The sequence below is a fragment of the Pavona decussata genome, unplaced genomic scaffold (genome assembly GCF_977016875.1).
Source record: "Pavona decussata unplaced genomic scaffold, jaPavDecu1.1 SCAFFOLD_48, whole genome shotgun sequence".
In the NCBI taxonomy this organism is placed as follows: domain Eukaryota; kingdom Metazoa; phylum Cnidaria; class Anthozoa; order Scleractinia; family Agariciidae; genus Pavona; species Pavona decussata.
In genome coordinates this window covers 2,296,579-2,319,340 of record NW_028145470.1, presented here as the reverse complement: position 1 = coordinate 2,319,340, position 22,762 = coordinate 2,296,579, and the positions used below count along the sequence as shown (strand labels likewise).

At 39.3% G+C, this 22,762-nt stretch overlaps 1 protein-coding gene and 1 long non-coding RNA gene across 11 annotated transcripts in view; one reads left to right on the top strand and one right to left on the bottom strand.

Moving 5' to 3' along the window:
- Positions 1–12,747, top strand: part of LOC146481745 (uncharacterized) — a 155,497-nt gene extending 142,750 nt beyond the window's left edge. For 4 of the 5 annotated variants that reach the window (XR_014864329.1, XR_014864331.1, XR_014864328.1 and 1 more), the window contains 2 exons: positions 1,002–1,081; positions 11,336–12,747. This is a non-coding gene — a long non-coding RNA (uncharacterized LOC146481745). Of the gene's footprint in view, positions 1–168; positions 580–1,001; positions 1,082–11,335 lie in introns of those variants that run through there. The other variant, XR_014864327.1, reaches the window with a different exon arrangement.
- Positions 1–21,992, bottom strand: LOC146481744 (uncharacterized). Of its 6 annotated transcripts, XM_085107840.1 has the most exons (6): positions 7,874–8,009; positions 7,484–7,603; positions 6,632–6,900; positions 5,859–5,908; positions 1,571–5,426; positions 1–1,540 (listed from the first exon to the last, which is right to left on the bottom strand). In XM_085107840.1, the coding sequence occupies exon 5, from the start codon at positions 5,413–5,415 to the stop codon at positions 1,591–1,593; it is 3,825 nt and encodes a 1,274-aa protein (XP_084963966.1). In that variant the 5' UTR covers positions 5,416–5,426; positions 5,859–5,908; positions 6,632–6,900; positions 7,484–7,603; positions 7,874–8,009; the 3' UTR covers positions 1–1,540; positions 1,571–1,590. The 6 variants fall into 6 exon arrangements, with proteins under 6 accessions (XP_084963966.1, XP_084963960.1, XP_084963961.1 ...); XM_085107834.1 differs by having other exon boundaries at positions 1–5,426; XM_085107835.1 differs by having other exon boundaries at positions 1–5,426; positions 6,632–6,714.
- Positions 21,993–22,762: the final 770 nt, after the last annotated feature.

Here is a 22,762-nt window from a genome sequence, read left to right as displayed (position 1 = left end):
TATAATACACATATCATATCTTTATTTACGTCTAAAATTGTACTTATTCACTAAAGCTTAAATGGTTTAACAAATATAAATGTAACCAAAGAAAAAACAAGCCAGGATTCCTATGCCTAGTTGTTTGAAAGACGATTAACGCTAATCCCCGATTTAGAGTTAACCGAGGTTTGTATCTCGCTCGTAAAAATGTTTTTAAAAGTAGACTTTAAGCTAAAGGTAAAGAAAGTCTAAGACAAAACTGAAGGGCAAAAATCTTTTGGAAAAATGCTTATTGATTAGTAATTAAACTCGGATCAAACTTGACGTTAACCCTTAATCGGGCTTTGAACAACTGGGCACTGGACGTTATTTACACTGGTAGACAACCGCAAAGCATCTTTTGAGCTACATGTTTTTGATGCAGCGGCCATATCCACGAAGCCCTCTTTAGCTAAGATGTGTCCTCAGTATTGTTTTTGAACAGTAGTCTGTTGTTATTCTAAACAATACATAAGATGCATCTGAAGTTAGGAGGGCTCCGTAAATCTGCCCCAGGAATTTAGGTTATACGGAATATACATTAACTGACCCATTCTTACGCTCTGAAAAATGCGTAGCCTAGTTTCCTATTTCTTTTCGTCCTTTTGAAAAGTTTTAAAAATTTTATTGGGCGAAATATAAAAAGAGAGCCTAAAAGGGTAAGCACGCTAACGGGCCACGAGGTCCCATGGGAGACGCCCACCTGGAACTGAAAAAGTTCAAATATATGACAAATTGATAAAGTTAAAATATGTATAAATACAAATATATACATTAAAAAGAATAAAGGATTTAAGTGCGGTGGCATGGAAAAATACGAGGAACGGACTATGTGCGCTGAACGTGTCGGCATCGCCGATTATAAAAAATGGGACGAAATACCTTACCAAATTTCCAAAAAAAATGAAAGTAGCTTCTCATACCTTCAAAGTAATTACTCAAACTTTTACGAGTCTAATACTTTGTTCACTATTTTGTAGGCTTTAACTTACATGCATGAAGTGTTCAAATCAGTCGCAAATCTTCAGAACTCTCGCTCCTCCACGTTGTTTACCAGAAGGTAAGGAGACCGTAGTAACATGATTGGTGTGATAGGTGGTTATCTAAACCACGCAAACTAGATGTGAAAAAGTCGTTCATCTACTCAATATAATCTAGTACTCGTAGTCACATCTAAAGGTCCCTACAATGATTTCACAAGTTAAAAAAAACTGAATCGTCTCCAAGTAATTTCAGGACTTTTTTGCAGTAAGGCGTCCACCCAGAAGCAATTTTTGGTTTCTTACTTTGTTTCTCTTCCTATACGACATCTAAAGTAGGCCTACGACAACTAGGCTATCAGATAGCACCAGCGAAAAGCTAAAATCAAAAACGGAGGGCTACAAGTCAAACGCAAGCGATTTTTTTTTCTCGCACGTTCCCGTTAATTTTCGCGTCAGTTCGCTTTCTGTTTTTATCCTATCACCGGCCCCCCTTCTGAGGGCCTGATAATGTGACAACCATAAATAACAATGAGTGCCTGTCAGTTTGGTAACCGCACATTATAAACTACTTATGTTAAAAACGTTCTTATAATATAGCACATTTTTTCTGAATAGCTTTTTTACGCTTTCTATAGATTCTCAAGTTCTCATAACTCTGCTTTACATCCGGATGTCTCTCGCCGTAAATCGCTTTTCTTATCACGAGAGCCCTTAAGAGACAATTTTTCGCTTCTTTGTAATTTCCTAGGTGCATGTAATCAAAACTCAAGCTGTCATAACTACTCGCTACCTCAGGGTGTTCTTCCTCGTAAATCTTCTTTACAATCATTAGTGCCGTTTCGTCACATTCTTTTGCTTCGTTGTACAGTTTTAACAAACGGAAATCCTCTGCCAAGTTGCGATAACTTTCTGCTACCTCCTGATGTTCTTCGTTGTAAATCTGCTTTCTAATTATCAGCGCCTTTTCGTCGCATTCTTTTGCTTCATTGTACTTCCCTAGCTTCCTACAATCATCAGCCAAGATGTGATAACTTGCTGCAACAAGACGATGTTCCCCACCGCAAACCTTTATTCTAATCATCAGTGCCTTTTCGTCGTATCCTTGTGCTTCGTTGTACTGTCCTAGCTTCTTACAATCATCTGCCAAGATGTGATAACTTGCTGCAACAAGAGGATGTTGCCCACCGTTAATTTCCTTTCTTACCACCAGTGCCTTGTAGTCAAATGCTTTTGCTTCAAAGTGCTGTTCAAGATTCCTGCAATCATCAGCGAGGATGTGATAACTTGCTGCAACCTCAGGATGTTCTTCGCCGTAAATCTTCTTTCTAATCATCAGTGCCTTTTTGTCGCATTCTTTAGCTTCATTGTGTTGTCCAAGCTCTCTGTAATCTACAGCCAAGTGGTGATAACTCTCTGCTAGTTCCGGATGTTTCTTCTTGTTGGTTATTTCACAGTAAGTCTTGTTTTCAAAGGACAAATTCTTTCCATTACGTCCTTTCGCCTCACCCTTCTGCGCAATCAACAGGTAACCATAACGCAAGCTGTAAAAGTTATCTCCTTGATCGGAAATCTTCTTTCTTATCGTTAGCGCCATTTCAGTGCATTCGTTCGCTTCAGTAGGTTGTCTAAGTTCAGCGTAATCAACACCCAGCCTGACATAACTTGCAGCTACCTCAGGATGCTCTTCTCCGTAAATCGTTTTTCTGATCATCAATGCCTTTTCGTCGCATTCTTTGGCTTCTTTATACTGTTTAAGCCACCTGTGATCAAAAGCCAAGTTGTGATATATTGTTGCAACCTCAGGATGTTCTTCACCGTAAATTTCTCTTCCAATGATCAGTGCGTGTTCATGGTATTCTTTTGCTTCTTTGTGTTGTCCAATGTCACTGTAAAAAAGACCTAGGTTGTTGTAGCCTGCCGCTAAATCAACGTGTTTTTCACCGTACACTTCCCTTGCTATGGAGAGCGCCTTCTCATAATATTCTTTGGCTTGATTTTTCTCTTCAAGGCTGCTGTAAACAAGACCAAGGCTGTTATAACTTGATCCTACATCAGGATGGTTCTCACCATTTATAGTTCTTCTAATAGTAAGTGCTTTTTCATGGTAATCTTTGGCTCGCTCGTACATTTGAAGCTCAATGTAAAGATTTCCCAAGGTGTTGTAAATTCTTGCCACGTCGGAGGATTCCTCACCGTGAATTGTCTTAAAAATCCTCATGGCCTCTTCGTAATTTGATAGTGCCAACATTCTCTTGCATTGTACTTCAAACACTTTCCCGCGCACGCAGAGAACCTCTGCTTTTGACAAATCACCTTCTCGCGTGCTGGTTACATAATTAAGAGACTGAAAGGCGGATTTGGAAAATGTGATTGCATCTGATGGTTTTCCAATGTCACAACAAACACTTGCAATTGTACAAAGCCATGATACAACGTTACCGGGTAATTCCTTCACTAAGACATCTTTAACTGCAGCATCAGTTACAAGGATTTCGTGAAGCGCCTTACAGTGTGAGGTGATATTGCGTAACTTTGTACAGGCATACCCACTCTCTCTCGACAGCTTTTGCTCCACCTCAATTAGTGAGTAAAAAGTTTGAATTGCCGCAGATATACACTGAACTTTCTCCGACAAAACAAAACCAGACAATTTAGTTGTCTTGAGTACTTCATGAACAATGTTATGCATTTTTAGATAGCAGGGTGCTTCATCTTTACCATGTAAAGAAGTAATCAGACAGGATTTCAAAATCTTTGCTCTGATTAACTCTTCAGTTTGTCCCGTTGTGTGGGCCTTTACAAAGTCAACGACGGCCTCGATTGGGAGAGAATCATTTGCACATAGGGAGACAAAGAGAAATGTTTGACGAAGAACTTCGTCGCTTTCCGAAGCCCTGTTAATTGCTATTTCTATGGCCTTAGACATTGGTGTGGTATAAGCCAAATTCTCTGCTGCAAGGGGTTCTTCCATTGCTCCACGTCTTCCATCATCCAACGATTTTAGATAGTTTGTCCAACTATAGGTAGGAGAACCATCGGTGACAACAGTCTGCACGTAAAACGCGGCCGCTGCTAAAGCAAGTGGCTGATACTCGAGAACCTCGGCAACTTTTTCAACCTCTTCGTGATTTGAAATCTGTGAGACTTTCTTTAATAGTTCTATTGCATCATCTTCCTGCATTCCCGGAGTGAGTGACTCATGAAAAGCGTGGCGAGCGTAAGAGGGAATGGAACGGAGGTCTTGAGTTGTTATTAACACCTGGCCATGGCCCCATTCTTGACTGGCAGTCGGAGGCAGATTGCTACGAATCAAGGACAAGTCCACAACATTGTCGGCGATAAGTAACCAGTTGGTGAACTGTTTGATCTTTGGCAAAATCAAATGCTTAAGATGTTGAATTTTTTCTTCGGACCGGTCCTCTTTCAAGATAGCTAAGTTGGTCAAGGCGTACTCTGTAACTCCTAGCTGTCTGGCCAGACTCATGTACGAGTCAGCTAGTGTTTTAAGGTCTTCAGCATTCAGGGTTGCGACAAATGTTAGGCGTTGATCTTTTCGAGATGTTTTTTCGAAGAATTCTTTTCCGATTTGTCGAGCGATCTGACTTTTGCCGCAGCCAGGAATTCCTGACAAATACACTGTGCTAATGCGGGCTTCATTGCTTCTGTCTTTAAGCTCCTGCATTTTTTTCATGATTCTTGTGACATCGTTCGAACGCTCGATGACTTCATGAGATGGCTTGAATGCGAGACTACAGAAAGACTCCACTCTGGAATTGACCTCCTGTTTTAGGGCCTCAACTTGTTCTTCTTTTTTCTGTGTTGTGCTTTGAGCCAGTTGTAAATCTGATTTTGCTTGAAGCAACTCATTTTTGAGATTATCCAGATTAGCAACCTGACTCCTCAGACTTTTTACCTCTGCGGTCAGAAAACTCGTCTGGTTTTTTACCTCCACGATATCATGTGTAGGAAGCTTTAACGAGTTAAATACAGCTATGACTTTTCCAACGCAGTTCTGAAAGTCGGCATCGGTAAGTTCAGCCTCATTAATATGAGCAATATCGTTACGAAATTGGCGAAGATCATCGACATCTTTACTGACGGCTAAACTGAGAGTGGTGCCAATGGAATCTGAATACAGTATCGCAAAGAAAAGACAAGTGCAATCCCACTCAGTGGTATTGCCGTTCTTTATTGTTGGTAGATATCGTGCATTCTTCGTGTGTTTTCTTCGTATTTCCCTGTTGTAGAAGTCGAGCCCATTCTGTGGTGTGTCCTTCCATTCTCCGCATGTGTTTGTCTTGTAAAGGAAATCCCATTCCTGTTTGAAGATTTTCCGTAGTCCGTCTGGAACTAAGCTGAAGGCGATGTAACACAGTCGAAAATAGTTCAGTTGTTCTGGAGTGTACTCCATCAGGGAAGTTTCTGTAGTGCAAGTATTATATTTTCTGAGTCTTGGAACTACTTTGCGTATTTCCGCTATATACCCCTGTCTGTCAAGCCCTATCCACTCCATTTCACAATTGAACGCTCTGGGGCCAATTAAGAATCATTCCCATATGAAAAGACTTCTTTACAGCGCAATTGGGTTTTGATTTCCGCTATAGTGGTCACACTGCCCACTGCTTCGATAGGCTTTGATTCGTTTAGCCCCGAGATTAAGATATCAATTCTCCTAACCTTTATCTATTAATTTCTTTCACTGATAGTTGTGAGAAATTGCTTCTTTCGATTTAATGACGCAATGTATACTCTTTCTTCTGCAATCGACATTGTATTGATCGATATTGTAGAGTGAATTAAATTGAAATAATGATAATCCCCTGAAGGAGTAAAAATAGTAAACAGGTCACTTACTTGAACGGGCAATGAACTGCAAGACGGAAGTTTACATCAGAAGTGCGAACCTGTAATAATGTAATAAAGAAAAGCCAAGATTGTTGATGCAGCGTTTATGCCAAACTTGAATTATCAGCTCTTTATATACTACCATTCAAAAAGGCGCCCTTTGCACGACAAATTGTTGATTATGTACTTACAAAACTAACGTTAATTCGAAGCTCGCGATTGCAAGTACATTACTGTAGTTGTCATGTGTGATCAATTCAAACTGCTGGTGACAATATTAATAGAACTGAGGCAGTGGATATGAAGGCAGCTCACCACTCGCGAAATGCATAAACATCTTATGAGTTAACCAGCAATAATGTAAGTTCATACAACAGTGGCTGTGTTTGTGTGACACAGGAAACGTGAACTGTCGAGCCTAATAGAGGAAACAATAGTTTATAGCAAACACAACTCTAAATTTATGCTAGAATAATTAACATTGAAATAATTCGCAATATATTCCTCTAAAAATATACCATCACATTTATTCCACTGCGCATATGTCACACATTGACATTCAAATCCTAGCAGTATGTAGGATGTTTGTCCCATGAACCTAGTTTAATGGCCTCAGCTCCCATGAGTCTCCTTTAGCTCAGTGGTAGAGCATCTGAAGTAGTATTTATGGTTCGACTCCTGATAGAAACACTCGGGTATGCCTGTGTCACAGACTGAATAACACATCATTCTCACCGTATTCAGCGTCGTTTATACAGTTAAAAGATAATATCAATACTTACTTTACTTGGTCTTTCAATGTAGTTATGGTCAGTTATTGTCTCTGCGGGCCTCTCTGTCTTCAAGTCTTCATTAAGTACAAAGGCTGGTAAAACGTAATTAAATTATAGGGAATGTGAGAAAATTGATTATACAAGTTGGTCAATAATTTGCCCTCGTTCTTACTTTGCACGTTCGTTTATCATAAACCAATATGACGCAAACTGTTAAAGTACGTATCTGTTCTCTGCGCTTTGGCCCTTAAATGCTCCGATCACAGCACACTCCAAATCTTCAAAACAAATGCAAGAGAGCAACCTGTTAATCAGTTAAGCAGACAAAAGGCTTCCTATGGCCTAAGGCATGTAAGCAAACGAGAGATGCAAGAATGATTACCAAACGATTTTAACAATTTCATCTGACGATAAACAGCTCTAGAAATAATGGTTTATGAAGTAAAACTTCTTTTAAACTGAATAGTCTTTGAGTCTACTGAAGCCTTCCCGGCTGACGTCTGCGGACAGGAAGTTTATAGAATTTGCAAATGAATTACATTTTTTCCCAAACCAATCCAGCTGAGCATGAGTGAAGTCCACTCTGTCATAGACAAACGATCTTTCTAAGGAACTAATTTGCAAACATTCTATCGGTTAACGATCATCCTAACTGTAAAAATGTCATGAAAATTTCTTATACACATTAAACTGTTTATTTTGCTTTCTGCATGAATGATACACAAATGAATTATTTTTAAATGATCCTTTATGACATGGTCTTAATAAATTAACTCTATATGTTAAATAAATGTTTCATCCAGCTTAGTGGACTTAAGAGATTGTCTTACATAGATTTACAACAATACGATTCATACTCACTCCAAATCGTTGGGAATGACCTGTCCTTAGTTGTCCTCTCTGCCTTTAAGTCTCTCAACTGCAAAGCACACAGGAATGACTACAAAAATAGAAGGGTGAGCGTCTTCCCACCAACAACCTCTAAGGAAAGCGGAAACACCGCAGTTATACCCTTATTTTGTTCCAGTTTACCTCATTTTGAGATGAAATCTAATGTACTTTTCATGCAATAAAAGCTAGTCAAGTACGGCACCGTCTTTTTCTAAAGAACAATAGTTTTATCGTAATTCGAAATTTCAAAGATCAAGCCAGGTGAATGCATAATGTAGCTGACGCATATTTTTGTCGAAAGCTCACTGGTTCCGTTAATAATCTACTAACTTTCAATTTTGTTGTTTCTTAGCTACTTACATTGTTGAAGAAGTTCTTAGATTCGAGATTGATCCTCAATATAGCATGTTCTCTTTTAGTGCTGTTGATCACAATTTTGTGCTGAGCGGAAGAACAAATGAAAGTGAAAGTACACGAGACAAAAGCTTCTTAGTCTTACTTCACTGACTTTATCCACGTGGCTAGTGATTGGTTACTGATGCCTGCGCCTGGCTTGTTGACAAATGAAATGATTAATTATCTCAAACTTTGAGAACAATGTCGTATCCATCGCCACGAGCACTCAAAGTGGATCACGCAAACGTTGGAAACAGGTCACGCTGGTGTTGTGACCATCAGTTCATTTTTGATTTCATAGCAGCATTTGCATGTTAACTGTAGGATTGATTGAAAATACTCATAAAATAATTTTGTTGATTTAGTCAATTAACAAAACGGTGAACGGAAAGTTCGTAGGGGATGCGTGACACTGGAAAATGTTTATCTGATTGGATTGATAGAAAAATAAACATCAAAAAGTGTCAGTAATGGTTAAAAAAAAAAAACACAGACGTTTCTGTTATATAACCCTTCTCCAGTGAATTTAGTGCCAGTTTAAGAGAATCTGTGGTGCCTCATCAATAGTCTCTTTTATGAAAGGTGTTTTTGTGAAGATTGAACCACCGTAACAAAATAGAAGCACCGGACCGGCTCCTGTAGTAAGGGTTCTACAGTCAGTGGTTCACTACCAAACCACTTAAATAGAAAAACAAGGCTGATTTCACACCATTCGAACATCTGATAATTTTTATGGGATGGTTTGAATGCGATATTGCAGAAAGACTCGATTCTGGAACTGACCTCCTTATAAGGGCCTCAACTTGTGCTTCTTTTGTCTGAATTGTGCCCTTAACAATCTTTAAATCAAAATGTAAGGTGGCTCTGATTCCCTCTCCCCCCACTTTACAATTTTTCTAAACTTTAGAAAACATACCGTTCTCACATAAGGATTACAACAGGATCACTTGAACGTCTGATCTGCGCTATTGCAGAAAGATTCTACTCTGAAAGTCATGACCTCCTTTTCTTTGCAACCTTAAATTAAAATTTATGGCGACTCTGAACCTACAGTTTCGTAGACTTTGCAAAACGTTGCGTCTTGACTTGCTGTTTACAATTCGAAAGAAAAATATGGGAATCACCGTGCTCGTTTGTTAGCTATAATCACTGAAAAATTAGGGTAGTTTTTTAACAGGTTGTGGGGAGAAAATACGTGTTGATTCGTAAAATAGACAATGTGCTCTTGTCGATGTGCTAGCTAGATTTATTAACGTATTGTTGATTTCTTCTTTACTTTGTACTAATACTGTAAGAAGCGAGCGGATGTTGATCCTGAACCAAATGGAATTGAAATCAACCAGTCTACTAGATTGCCTTATCCTTTTATTTTCCATTGGCCATGGTCAGTCCTTAAATGGAGTTGATGAATTTCTACTGTGTCGTTTCCTGTCTTCTTTATAGTGCATTGATATTGCAACAAGAAATTAGCCATCAATGAATATCCACCAAGATGGCAGCCGCGCTCGGTAATTTTTGTTTGGCGCATTTGTAAAAAGAAAGAAGTTACCAGCCTCGCTCCCAGGCCTCAAGGTGCTTATCAAAGTTAGGATTTTGTCTATAGAGGCTTAAGGCCGAGTTTGATAGGGCGACGCGTCCTGGGTGCTTCTTCCCGATCAACTCAACGGGTAGTCTCCTTCGCACCCGACGTTTGGGCTCGTCACAGAGCGCGTTGCGTGACAAGTCCAAAGGACGGCTGCGAGGAAGACTACTCAACGGGGGACGTAACATTTGACCGCGCGCCAACTAGTTACCTCGAAGACTTAGTTCAAGTTGGAGGTTAAGAAGAGCTGGAAAGATATAAGTGTCACTTAATATGACCAGGTTTGTGAATTTGCATAAACTGTCCAATATTAATAGCTATACTTTCATAGAGAATGAAAGTAAGGCCAGTTCACAATTCTGCATTATGCATAATGGATATCTATGAAGTTACATAATGTAGAACGGATTATCGTGCATGACGCCATACGTGCATTGCCGCATTAGAAATGATGAATTATGCACTGATGCTACATAATGCATTAAGTATAAAGTTGCATAAAGGCTTGGTTTTCTCTGGGCCATAAGCATAAAGATAAGCAAGTAAGAACACTAGCTACATAAGCATAAGGACAGACGCACGTGCAGAAACTGACAATTTCTTCAGTTGACGGAATTCTCGATACCGGCTCTTCTCAATGTTACGCAAGATGGCGGACGAAACGGTTGACTGCCTTGTGCTTGCGCTTATGGCGTCTGTTCTCACTGGTGAAAACGGCGACATAACATGACATAAGCATAAGCACACGTTCGTTCTTCTTGTGCTAATGCCGATGCCGCAGGTGTTCTCACTTGCTTAAGCGGCGTTTGAGCTTCTGCTTCTGCTTATTCTTGTCATGGTAAAAACCAGCCTTAATGCAGCATTTTACATTGCGGTAGTATGCATGATAAATTATGCACCATGCTGCGTAATGCATCATGTTTGAAGTTGCATAATGCGCATTGTTCATGATGCCACCCGTTATAATTGCTGCATTGTACAGATTATTGTGCACAATGCTGCATTATGCATGACGCGTTATGTCAAGGCTGCTGCCTAACAGATCCCCGGTAATTTTGAGTGCCCAAAAAAAATGCACTGGGCGCCTCAATGTTTTGCAGAGGAACCCAACACTTTACATGTTCGGCTCCTAACTTCTCGGTTTTGGTCTTGTGGCTCCTAGCACAATGCTGCTTTATCCTGATTATGTCATGGTTTGAGAAAAGATTAAAAATAAGTATGAACCTGGGGGGGGGGGGGGGGGGGATTCACAAAGTCCTCCTAAGTCAAGATGTATACTAAGTATTGTTTATGAACAACAGACTGTTCTCATGTCAACAACTGAGGCAATTGTTCACAAACAATACTTTGGATTCATCTTTAGGACGGTGCCTACTGATACAGAAGTATTTTTGTGCGGTTTATCACTATGTGGGAAAAGCGGATCTTAGCAAGAGCTATTGGAATCCAAAAAGGAAATTGGAAGTAACCACGCATTTTTCAGAGATAATTAAGAAACGATATATCTAAAAAGCGCCAAAATATAGAGCAATGTATGGCAGTTTTTCCTAAATTGAAGCTTAATTATCTCTGAAAAATGTATGGTTACCCCCAATTTTCTTTTGGGATACCAAGAGTACTTCTTAAATTCTGCTTTCTCCGCATAGTTTTAAGCCGCGCAAAAATATCCCTGTATGTAGTAGGTACCACCCATAGGAAATCCAACTATCTCGAGTTGCGCAGAACGTATGCGCAATAACAATAGTAGGCACTGTCCTTAGCTAAGAAGGGCTTCGTGCATCTGGGTCCTGATTCTAAAATGATTTAACTGAAGTGATTCTTTCAAATGTTTCAAACCCAAACAGTGTTCATTTATGAAGATGGTCTCATTCTGCAGTTTTGTTTCCTTGGTGATGTTGCCCTGAGACAGTTCCGAGACAAAGCAGGTATATTACACAAATCATGTCTTTATTTATGTTTAAAATTGATCTAATTCACTAAAGCTTAAATGATTTAACAAATTTCAGTATAACCAAAGAAAAAAACAAGTCTGGATTTCTGGGCCCAGTTGTTCGAAAGGCGATCAACGCTAATCCCCGATTAAAAGTTAACCGAGGTTTGTATCTCGCTCGTTAAAACCTGTTTTTAAAAGCAGATTTTTAGCTAAAGGTAAGGAAAAGTCTAAGTCAAAACTGAAAGGCAAAAATCTTTTGGAAAAATACTTATTGATTAGTAATTAAACTCGGATCAAACTTCACGTTAACCCAGGATTAGCTTAATTGGACTTTGAACAACTGGGCACTGGACATTATATACACTGGTGGAGAACCGCAAAGCATCTTTTGAGCGACATGTTTTCGATGCAGGAGCCATATTCAAGAAGCCCTCTTTAGTTAAGATGTGTCCTCAGTATTGTTTTGAACAGTAGTCTGTTGTTATTCTAAACAATACATAAGATGCATCTGAAGTTAGGAGTACCTCGTGAATCTGTCCCAGGAATTCAGGTTATACGGAATATACATTAACTGACACATTCTTAAAAAAAAATGCGTAGCCTAGTTTCCTATTTCTTTTTCGCCCTTTTGAAACGTTTTAACAATTTTATTGGGAGAAATATAAAAAGAGAGCCTAAAAGGGTAAGGGCGCTAACGGGCCACGAGGTCCCATGGGAGACGCGCCCACTTGAAACTGGAAAAGTTCAAATATATGACAAATTGATAAAGTTAAAACATGTATAAATACAAAGACATATACATTACAAAGAAAACTATGAAGGATTACTTCACTTTACCCTTACGACTCCTCAACGGAGCTTTACGAACTTAAGCTCTACGCTACTTTACGGCGTGTTTTAAGGTTTAGTATAAATCTGCTCTGAATTCGTGCTGTGATGGACAGTCACGAGGAATGGAGTAAGTGCAGACCGTGTCGGCATCAACGAATGTAAAAATGGGACAAAATACCTAACCAAATTTCCAAAAAAAAAAAATGAAAGCAGTTTCTCATACCTTCAAAGTAATTTCTCACACCTTTACGAGTCTAATACGTTGTTCACTGTTTTGTAGACTTTAACTGACACGAGGCGTTCAGACTTTGAAATTCAAATTGGATTCTAAATTCCCTTATGCAACTACAATACTCTATTCTCAAAGTAAACAAATTAGCAAGAACTTATTCGTGGATTCATTGCCGGTCAGTTTCGATACATTTCTAAGACTATGCTGGTTCTTAATTTCGTCAATTTCAATTACAATTACAATAACTTGCTTTCTTTCGTAATAACATGATGCCTCTAATCAGTCCAGAACATGGCTAAATAATTTCAAATGCAAACGATCCTCGTTATATAAGCAGAATGTTATTAAAACTTCCAACAGATGTTTTCCTGTAGAACTTAACTTGTTAAATTATCTATTGAACCATTATCATTACCCCACACTATCCAGTATGTACCTGATATTTACAAACTTACAGATGCTACAAGGACTTTACCAGTCGGTATACAAAACTGAATCGTCTCGAAGCAGTTTCAGGACTTGGCGGTACGTAAAGCGTCCACCCAGGAGCGATTTTTGTTTGTTGTTTTTTTGTTTGTTTTTCCTATAAGACAACAGCACTAAACTGTTCCAGGCTTTCAGATAGTAGGGCACTTAAGCGGCGACTACGCGTCACCTGAAAATATAACTTTACATGTGTGATACGTCGCAATTATTTCAACTCGTTTAAGTTCTACAGAAACGGCAAACTACCCAGGAACCAAATTGGTAGGAGTGACGTTCAGTTTAAGAAAGAGAATGAAAATTCATCTTTTGTGTGTTCACGTTTTCCACGAAACCTTGCATTTGGTCATTTCACGTTGTTGTTTTCCAGAGAGGCAAAGAAATGCACCAAAATTTAACACGCGCCTACAGAGCGATTGTTTGTGCTCATTAAACTTATTGCTTTGCAGCGTTGTCGCTGCCGTCGCCGTCGTCATTAATTTCTTAAGTTCTCAATAGCGCAAGCAAAAGGCTAAAATCATAACCAGAGCGGGAAAATTAAATGCCTGGACAGTTTTTTCCTCTCTCATGGTCCCGTGCGATTAATTTTCGCGCAGTTCTCTTCCTGTTTCCATTCTATGACCCTCCATCTGAGAGCCTGGAAGAGACTATGCGACAACCGTAAATACAATGAGTTCCTGTCAGCTTGTTAACCGTACATTATAAACTACTTAATTTAAGTACTTATACTAAAAGTTTTCTTATGACATAGCACATTGTTTCTTACTAGCTTTTTTGTACTTTGTACAAACTCTCAAGTTCTCGAATTAACAAATCAAATGTGGTTTAGCGTTATCTGCACTCTTATCGACAACGATGTTCGTCATCACAGTGGTCAAAATGTTGCGCCTCGTGAGTCCACAACAAATTTTGACCACTGTGATGACGAATATCGTTGTCGATAAGAGTGCAGATAACGCTAAACCACATTCGATTTGTTTTTACCACAATATCAACGTCAAAGAAAATTTTTATAATAACTGTCAAAATTTCCGCGCGCTGATTGACACTAGCAGCGTTGTCTAGACTCCTATCGACAACGAAAAATTGGCCAATCAGATTGTGAGATTAGAAACAATTGTGGTAAAAACTCTCCTTTACGTCAGGATGTTGTTCACTGTAAATTTTCTTTCTAATCATCAGTGCCTTTTCGTCGCATTGTTTTGCTTTAGTGTTGCTGTCCAAGCTCGCAGTAATCATCAGCTAAGCTGTGATAACTTGCTGCTACCTCAGGATGTTCCGCACCGTAAATCTTCTTTCTAATCATCAGTGCCTTTTCGTCGCATGCTTTTCTTTCATTGTCCTGTCCAAGCTCCCTGTAATCAACAGCCAAGCTGTGAAAACTTGCTGCTACCTGAGGATGTTGTTCACCGTAAATCTTCTTTCTGATCATCAGTGCCTTTTCGTCGCATTCTTTTGCTTCGTGGTGCTGTCCAAGCTCCCAGTAATCATCAGCCAAACTATGACAACTTGCTGCTACCTGAGGATGTTTTTCACCGTAAATCCTCTTTCTAATCATCAGTGCCTTTTCCTCGCATTCTTTTGCTTCATGGTGCTGTCCAAGCCGCGTGTAATTAACAGCCAGATTTTGATAACTTTCTGCTACCTCAGGATGTTGTTCACCGTAAATCTTCTTTCTAATCATCAGTCCCTTTTCGTCGCATTCTTTTGCTTCGTTGTGCTGTCCAAGCTTCCTGTAATCAACAGCCAACTTGTGATAACTTGCTGCTACCTCAGGATGATCCTTTCCGTAAATCTTCTGTCTCATCATCAGTGGCTTTTCGTCGAATTCTTTTGCTTCGTTGTGCCGTCCAAGCTTCCTGTAATTAACAGCCAAGTTGTAGTAACTTGCTGCTACCTCAGGATGTTGTTCACCGTAAATCCTCTCTCTAATCACCAGTGCCTTTTCGTTGCATTGTTTTGCTTCATTGTGCTGCCCAAGCTCCTTGTAATCAACAGCCAAGCAGTGATAACTTACTGCCGCCTCAGGATGTTGTTCACCGTAAATCTTCTTTCTGATCATTAGTGCCTTTTCGTTGCATTCTTTTGCTTTGTTGTGCTGTCCAAACTCCCTGTAATCAACAGCCAAGTTGTAGTAACTTATTGCTACCTCAGGATGTTCCTCACTGTAAATCGTCTTTCTGATCATCAGTGCCTCTTCGTCGCATTGTTTAGCTTCATTGTGCTTTCCAAGCTTCCTGTAATCAACAGTCGAGCTGTGATGACTTGCTGCTATCTCTGCCTTTTCGTCGCATTCTTTTGCTTCATTGTGCTTTGGAAGCTTTTTATAATCTACAGCCAAGCTGTGACAACTTTTTCCTTTTTTATGACGTTCCTTATTGTTTGTTGTTTCGTCACTGTACGTCTTGTTCACAAAGAACCAATTCCTTCCATTACATTCGCTTGCGATATTTTGCTGTACTAACGACAGGTAACCATAGCGCAAGCTGTAAAAACTATCTTCTTGATTGGAAATCTTCTTTCTAATCATTAGCGCCATTTCGGTGCATTCGTTTCCTTCAGCAGGCTGTCTTAGTTCGATGTAGTCAATACCCAGGTTGACATAACTTGCCGCTACATCGGGATGTTCTTCTCCGTAAGTCATTTTTCTGATCATCAATGCCTTTTCGTCGCATTGTTTTGCCTCCTTGTACTTTTGAAGCCACCTGTAATCTGAAGCCAAGTTGTGATAAATGGTTGCAATATCCGGATGTTCTTCACCGTAGATTTCTCTTGCAATAATCAGTGCTTTTTCGTGGTATTCTTTTGCCTGATTGTGTTGTCGTGTATCACTGTAAAGAAGACCTAAGTTGCTGTAGCCTGCCGCTAAATCAATGTGTTCCTCACCGTACATTTCCCTTGCGATGGAGATTGCCTTCTCATAATATTCTTTCGCTTGATTCTTCTTGCCGAGGCCGCTGTAAACAAGACCAAGGCTGTTATAACTTGATCCTACATCAGCGTGTTTCTCACCATAAATATTCGTCCTAATAGTAAGTGCTTTTTCATGGTATTTTTTGGCTCGCTCGAACTTTTGAAGCTCAATATAAAGATTTCCCAAGGTACTGTAAATTCCTGCAATGTCTGCATGTTCTTCACCGTGAATTCCCTTAAAAATCCTCAAGGCTTCTTCATAGTTTGATATTGCCAACATTCTCTTGCATTGCTCCTCCAACACTCTCCCGCGCACGCAGAGAACCTCTGCTTTCAATAAATAGCCTTCCCGCGCACTGGTTATGTTCTCAAAAGACTGAAAGGCGGATTTGGAAAATGTAATTGCATCTGATGGTTTACCGAGGTCACAACAAACACGAGCAGTTCCGCAAAGCCATGATACAACATTGCCTGGAGTGACAGAATGTGTTAATTCCTTCACGAAGACATCTGTTACTGCAGCATCGGTGGCAAGGATTTCATGAAGCATTTTACAGTGTTAGATAATATTGCGTAACTTTGTACAGGCATACTCACTCTCTCTCAACAGCTTTCGCTCCGTCTCAATTAGTGAGTAAAAAGTTTTCATTGCCGCAGATATACACTGTACTTTCTCCGAGAGAAGAAAAGCAGACATTGAAGTTGTCGTGAGCACTTCATGGACAATGTTATGTAATTTCAAATAGCAGGGTGCCTCATCTCCACTCTTTAAAGAAGTTATCAGAGAAGATTTTAAAATCTTTGCCCTTATTAACTCGTCCGTTTTTCCGGTTGTACAGGACTTTACAAAGTCAACAGCGGCTTCGATTGGAAGAGAATCATTTGCACACAGTGAGAGAAAGCAAAATGTTTGACGAAGAACTTCGTCGCTTTCCGATACCCTGTTTATTGCTATTTTAATGGCAGTGGTCATTGTTCTGGAGTAAGCCAAATTTTCTGCCGCAAGAGGTTGTTCTGTTTCTTGGCGTTTTCCATCATCCAATGTTTCCAGGTATTTTACCCAACCGTAGTTTGGAGAGCCATTGTTGACAACTGTCTGTACGTAAAATGCAGCAGCTGCTAAGGCAAGTGGCTGATACTCAAGAACCTCGGCAACTTTTTCAACCTCTTTGTGATTTGAAATCTGTGAATTTTTCTTTAATAACTCTATTGCCTCATCTTCCTTCATCCCTTTATCAAGTGACTCATGGATCGTGTAGGGAGCATTAAGGGGGATGGAACTGCTATCTTGAGTTGTAATTAGCACCTGACCGTGGCCCCATTCTTCACTAGCAGTCGGAGGCAGATTGCTACGAACCAAGGACAAATCAACAACGTTGTCAGCAATCATTAGCCACTTGGAAACCTGTTTCATCTTTGGCAAAATCAAACGCTTTAGGTGCTGAATTTTTTCGTTTGCACTGACTTCTTCTTTTAAGGTGGCCAGGTTGGTCAAGGTGTATTCTGTCACTCCCAGCTTTCTTGCCAGATCCATGTAGGAGTCAGCTAGTGTTTGCAGGGTTTCTGCATTCAGTGTCACAACAAACGTTAGACCTTCACTTTCTTGAGATCTTTTGTCGAAAAATTCTTTTCCAATTTGACGAGCGATCTGACTTTTGCCACAACCAGGAATTCCAGACAAATAGATAGTGCTGACACCTCCTTCACTCCTTTCCGCAAGTAATTGCATTTTGGTCATGATGTTCGTGACTTCATCTGATCGTCTGATTATTTCATGGGATGGCTTGAATGCGAGATTGCAGAAAGACTCTACTCTGGAACTGACCTCCTGTGTAAGGGCTTCAACTTGAGCTTCTTTTGTTTGCAGGTCAAATGTAAGACTTTCAACTCGTTCTTCTTTCTTCTGTATTGTGTCTTTAGCCACGCGTAAATCTGATTTTGCTTGTGTTAAGTCAACTCGTAGCTTGTCAGCCTGCATCTTCAATTTATTAACCTCTGCCGTGGGGAAGCTCACCTGGTTTTTAACTGCCTCGATATCAGTGATGGGAAGATTTAAAGAGTTGAATGCAGCGATCACTTTTCCTACGTTGTTCTGGAACTCAGAATCATTGAAACTGAGCTCACTAATGTGAGCAATATCGTTACGGATTTGACGGAGATCATCAACATCTTTTTTGACCGCCAGACTAAGGGTGTTTCCAACACTATTTGAGTACAGGATTGCAAAGAACAGACAGCTACAATCCCACTCTGTCGTGTTGCCATTTCTTATTGTTGCCAGATATCGAGTATTCCTGGTGTGACTTCTTCGATATTCTTTGTTGAAGATGTCTCGGCCATTCTGTGGTGTGTCTTTCCATTCTCCAACCGGAGTTGTTTTGTAAAGAAAATCCCATTCCTGTTTGAAGATTTTCCGTAGTCCTTCCGGAACTAGGTTGAAGGCGATGTAACACAGTCGAAAATAGTTCAGTTGTTCTGGAGTGTATTCCATCAGAGACGTTTCTGTAGTGCAAGCATCATATTTTGTAGAGTCTTAGGGTGCATTTTTTTGGGAGAATCCAAAAACAGATTTGTGATATCAGATCATTCGGATTAAGGTTGATCATAGGAACCGACGAATCCACTTTGGAAGAGGATTCGTCGGTTCCTTTGATGCACCTTGGTCCGAATGATCTGAGATTACAAATCCGTTTTTGGATTCTCCCAAAAAAACGCACCCTTAAAATGTTTTTGCTTATTATTTTGTTTATTTATTTTCTACGGTTGGTCTTCATAAAACTAACTCAATTGTTTCTTAAACTTGGTAAAACTTAAAATGTTTTTGGTTTAAAAATTTTTAAAAATTGAATTTTTGATAATGATCATGAATTTTGTGCATGTCAATAGTTTTTCTGGTCCGATCTCAGTGCTTCATCCGGTGACAAGCAAGACCCAAAAGCTATATATACGACACGCAGCCAATAACATATCAACAACTCAATTTCATTGGACGAAATTCTAAAGATATTAATTTTCGCGCTTTTATGAAGTGAAGCCGATTTCATATTCAAACGAACAACAGACTGATGCTATGAGTGGTCAAACTGCTTATTACTTCGATACGCTTTGATTCATTCAGCCTCGATATTAAGATATCAATTCGTCTAACGTTTCCGTTTGTCAATGTATTTCTCTGATAGTTGTGAGAAATTGCTACTTTCGATTTGATGACGTTGTATCGATCGATATTGTACAGTAAAATTTAAATAATGATAATCCCAGGAAGAAAAGTTTAAATGAATAAGTAAACATATTACGTACTTAACTGAACAGGCAGTGAACTTCGAGACCGAACTTTTTACATCAGAACTGCTAACCTGCAATAATGTAATAAAGAAAAGGTAAGATTGTTGATACAACGTTTATTCCAAACTTAAATTATCACCTTTTTATTTAATGCCATTCAAAAAGGCGCCCTTTGCACTACAAATTATTGATTATGTACTTACTAAAATAACGTTTATTTGTCGATTTTTCAATTACATTACTGTAGTTGTCATGTGTGATGATAAAAACAGTTGGAAACATGTGATCAATTTAAACTGCTGGTGACAATATTAACAGCAGTGAGGCAGCTCACCACCCGTGATGTGCACCAGAATTTTATGAGTTAACCAGCAATAACGTAAGTTCGCATAATACTGGATGTGTTTCTGTGACATGGGAAACTGATACTTCAAGCAAGACGTATACTGTCGAGCCTAATAGAGGAAACAATAGTTTATAGCAAACACGACTCTTAATTTATGCTAGAATAACATACCAAGAAAATATAAAAATATACCATCACATTTATTCTATTGCGCATATGCCACACATTGACATTCACATCCTAGCAGTATGCAGGATATTTGTCAATAAAGATAGTTTAATGGCCTTAGCACCCACGAGTCTCCTTTAGCTCCGTGGTAGAGCAGGATGGTTCGACTCCTGATAGAAACACTCGGATTTCTTTTTCCGAGTGTACCTGTGTCACTGACTGAAGAATACATCATTCTCACTCTATTCAGCGTCGTTAATACAGTTAAAAGATAGTATCCGCAATACTTACTCGAAGTCCTTGCGCTTTACTTGGTCTTTCGATGTAGTTATTGTCTCTGCGCGCCTCTCTGACCTTAAGTCTTCATTAAGTACAAAGGCTGTTGAAACGTAATTAAATTATAGCGAATGTGAGGAAACTGATTATACAAGTTGGTCAATAATTTGCCCTCGTTCCTTTTTATCATAAACCAAGGTACGTATCTGTCGTCTGCGTGTTGGCCCTTAAATGTTCCAAACACTCCAAATCTTCAAAATAAACACAAGAGAGCAAATCAAAAGACTTTATGTTCTCTTCATGATAGAATGACTTTTAATCCGGCAGTTAAGCAGACAAAAGGCTTCCTATGGCCTGAGGCATGTTAGCAAACAAAACATGCAAGAATGTTTACCAAACGACTTTAACAATTTCTTTTGACGATGAACAGCTTTAGATTTTATAGTTTATGAAGTAAAAGTTTTTTTACTGGAGTCTTTGAGTCAACTGAAGCCTTCCCGGCTGACGTCTGCGGACAGGAAGTTTAAAGAATTTGCAAATGAATTACATTTTTTCCCAAACCAATCCAGCTGATCATCAGTGAAGTCCACTCTTTCATAGACAAACGATCTTTCTAAGCAACTAACATACAAACAATCTATCGATTAACGATGTTCCTAATTGTAAAAATGTCATGAAAATTTCTTGTACACATTACACTGTTAATTTTGCTTTCTGCATGAATGACGCACAAATGAATCATTTTTAAATGATCCTTAATGACATGGTCTTAATAAATTATCTTTATATGTTTCATCCAGCTTAGTGGACTTAAGAGATTGTCTTATATAGAATGCAACAATGTAATTTATACTTTGAAATACTCACTCCAAATCGTTGGGAGTGGCCTGTCCTTAGTTGTCCTCTCTATCTTTAAGTTCTCAACTGCAAAGCACAGAGGATTGATTACGAAAGTAAAAAGGTGGGGGTCTTCCCTTTGTAATTCAGTTTCACAAACAACCTCTAATCAAAGCGGATACATCCTAGTTATACGCTTATTTTGTATCCATTTGCCTCATTTTGTCATGAATTAATGATAGTCAGAAGTCGAATGTTTTTGATGTAAAAAAAGGTTAGGCAGTGACGCCTAGAATAAACAATTTTATCGCAATTAGGAATTTGAAAGATCGAGCCAGGTGAATGCACAATTAGCTGACGCATATGTTTTTGTCGAAAGCTCACTGATGCCGTTAACAATCTAGTCACTTACACCTTTGTTACTTCTTAGCTTATAGCTACTTACATTGCTGAAGAAGTTCTTAGATTCGAGATTGATCCTCAATATAGCAAGTTCTCTTCTATTGCTGTTGATCACAATTCTGTGCTGAGCGGAAGGACAAATGAAAGTGAAAGCGTAACTGTAAAAATGTCATGGAAATGTCATGTACACATTAACCTGTTTATTTTGCTTTCTGCATGAATGACCTACAAATGAATTATTTTTAAATGATCCTTAGTGACATGGTCTTAATAAATTAACTCTATATGTTTCATCCAGCTTAGTGGACTTAAGAGATTGTCTTATATAGAATGCAACAATGTGATTTATACTTTGAAATACTCACTCTAAATCGTTGTGAGTGGCCTGTCCTTAGTTGTCCTCTCTGTCTTCAGGATTTCAACTGCGAAGCACAGAGGATTGATTACAAATGTAAAAGGGTGGGGGTCTTTCCTTTGTAATTTTTCACAAAAAACCTCTAATCAAAGCGGATACATCCTAGTTATACGCTTATTTTGTATCCGTTTGCCTCATTTTGTCATGAATCAGTGATAGTCAAAAGTCGAATGTTTTTGATACAAAAAAGGTTAGGCAGTGACGCCTAGAATAAACAATTTTATCGCAATTAGGAATTTGAAAGATCGAGTCAGGTGAATGCACAATTAGTTGACGTATATGTTTTCATCGAAAGCTCACTGATGCCGTTAACAATTTAGTCACTTACATCCTTGTTACTTTTTAGATTATAGCTACTTACATTGTTGAAGAAGTTCTTAGATTCGAGATTGATCCTCAATATAGCAAGTTCTCTTCTATTGCTGTTGATCACAATTGTGTGCTGAGCGGAGGGACAAATGAAAGTGAAAGTACACGAAACAAAAGCTTCTTAGTCTTACTTCACTGACTTTATCGACATGACTAGTGATTGGCTACTGATGCCTGCGTCTGGCTAGCTGATAAATGCAATGATTAATTACCTCAAACTTGGAGAACCCTGTCGTATTCAACGCCACGAGCGCTGAAAATTGGTCACGCGAAGAGAAGAAAATGGGTGACCGTCACGCGAACATTCGAAACAGGTCACCAGGGCCGTAGCCAGAAAAAAAATAAGGACTGAGGCAATATCCATGGTTGAATTCCCCGCCTAGCTATTTAGGGTCTTAAATATGATGGCTACGTTTAAACAAAACACTGGGATCAAACCGTATTTGACAAAAATTCCGCTAGGAGCCCTAAAGGCCATATAGATCTAGAGATCTAGGTGTTTTTTTTTTGGGGGGGGGGGGAGGGGGGAGAGGAGCTATTTAAATGCTACTTTAGGGGCTCTGTGTTCTTGTATGCGGCTGGTGGTTTGTTTCTATAGAAAGGCCTTAGATAACAACGACCTAAACCAGGTTCGGCTGACAAGCGGTTTCGTGAAAAGAAGGGTTTGTTGGGGGTGCTCAGTCTCGCAGGCTCATAAAACCTGGTCTCGGACGTTCTTATTTGAAGATTTTCGTTTCTAAAAGGCAACGAATTTAGCTGTTAAATGCCAGCGTGATTCGCC

What these genes read in the sequence shown, in the direction of transcription:
- LOC146481744 (XM_085107838.1), bottom strand. Translation starts at nt 5,415, where the DNA reads ATGGAGTACACTCCAGAACAACTGAACTATTTTCGACTGTGTTACATC.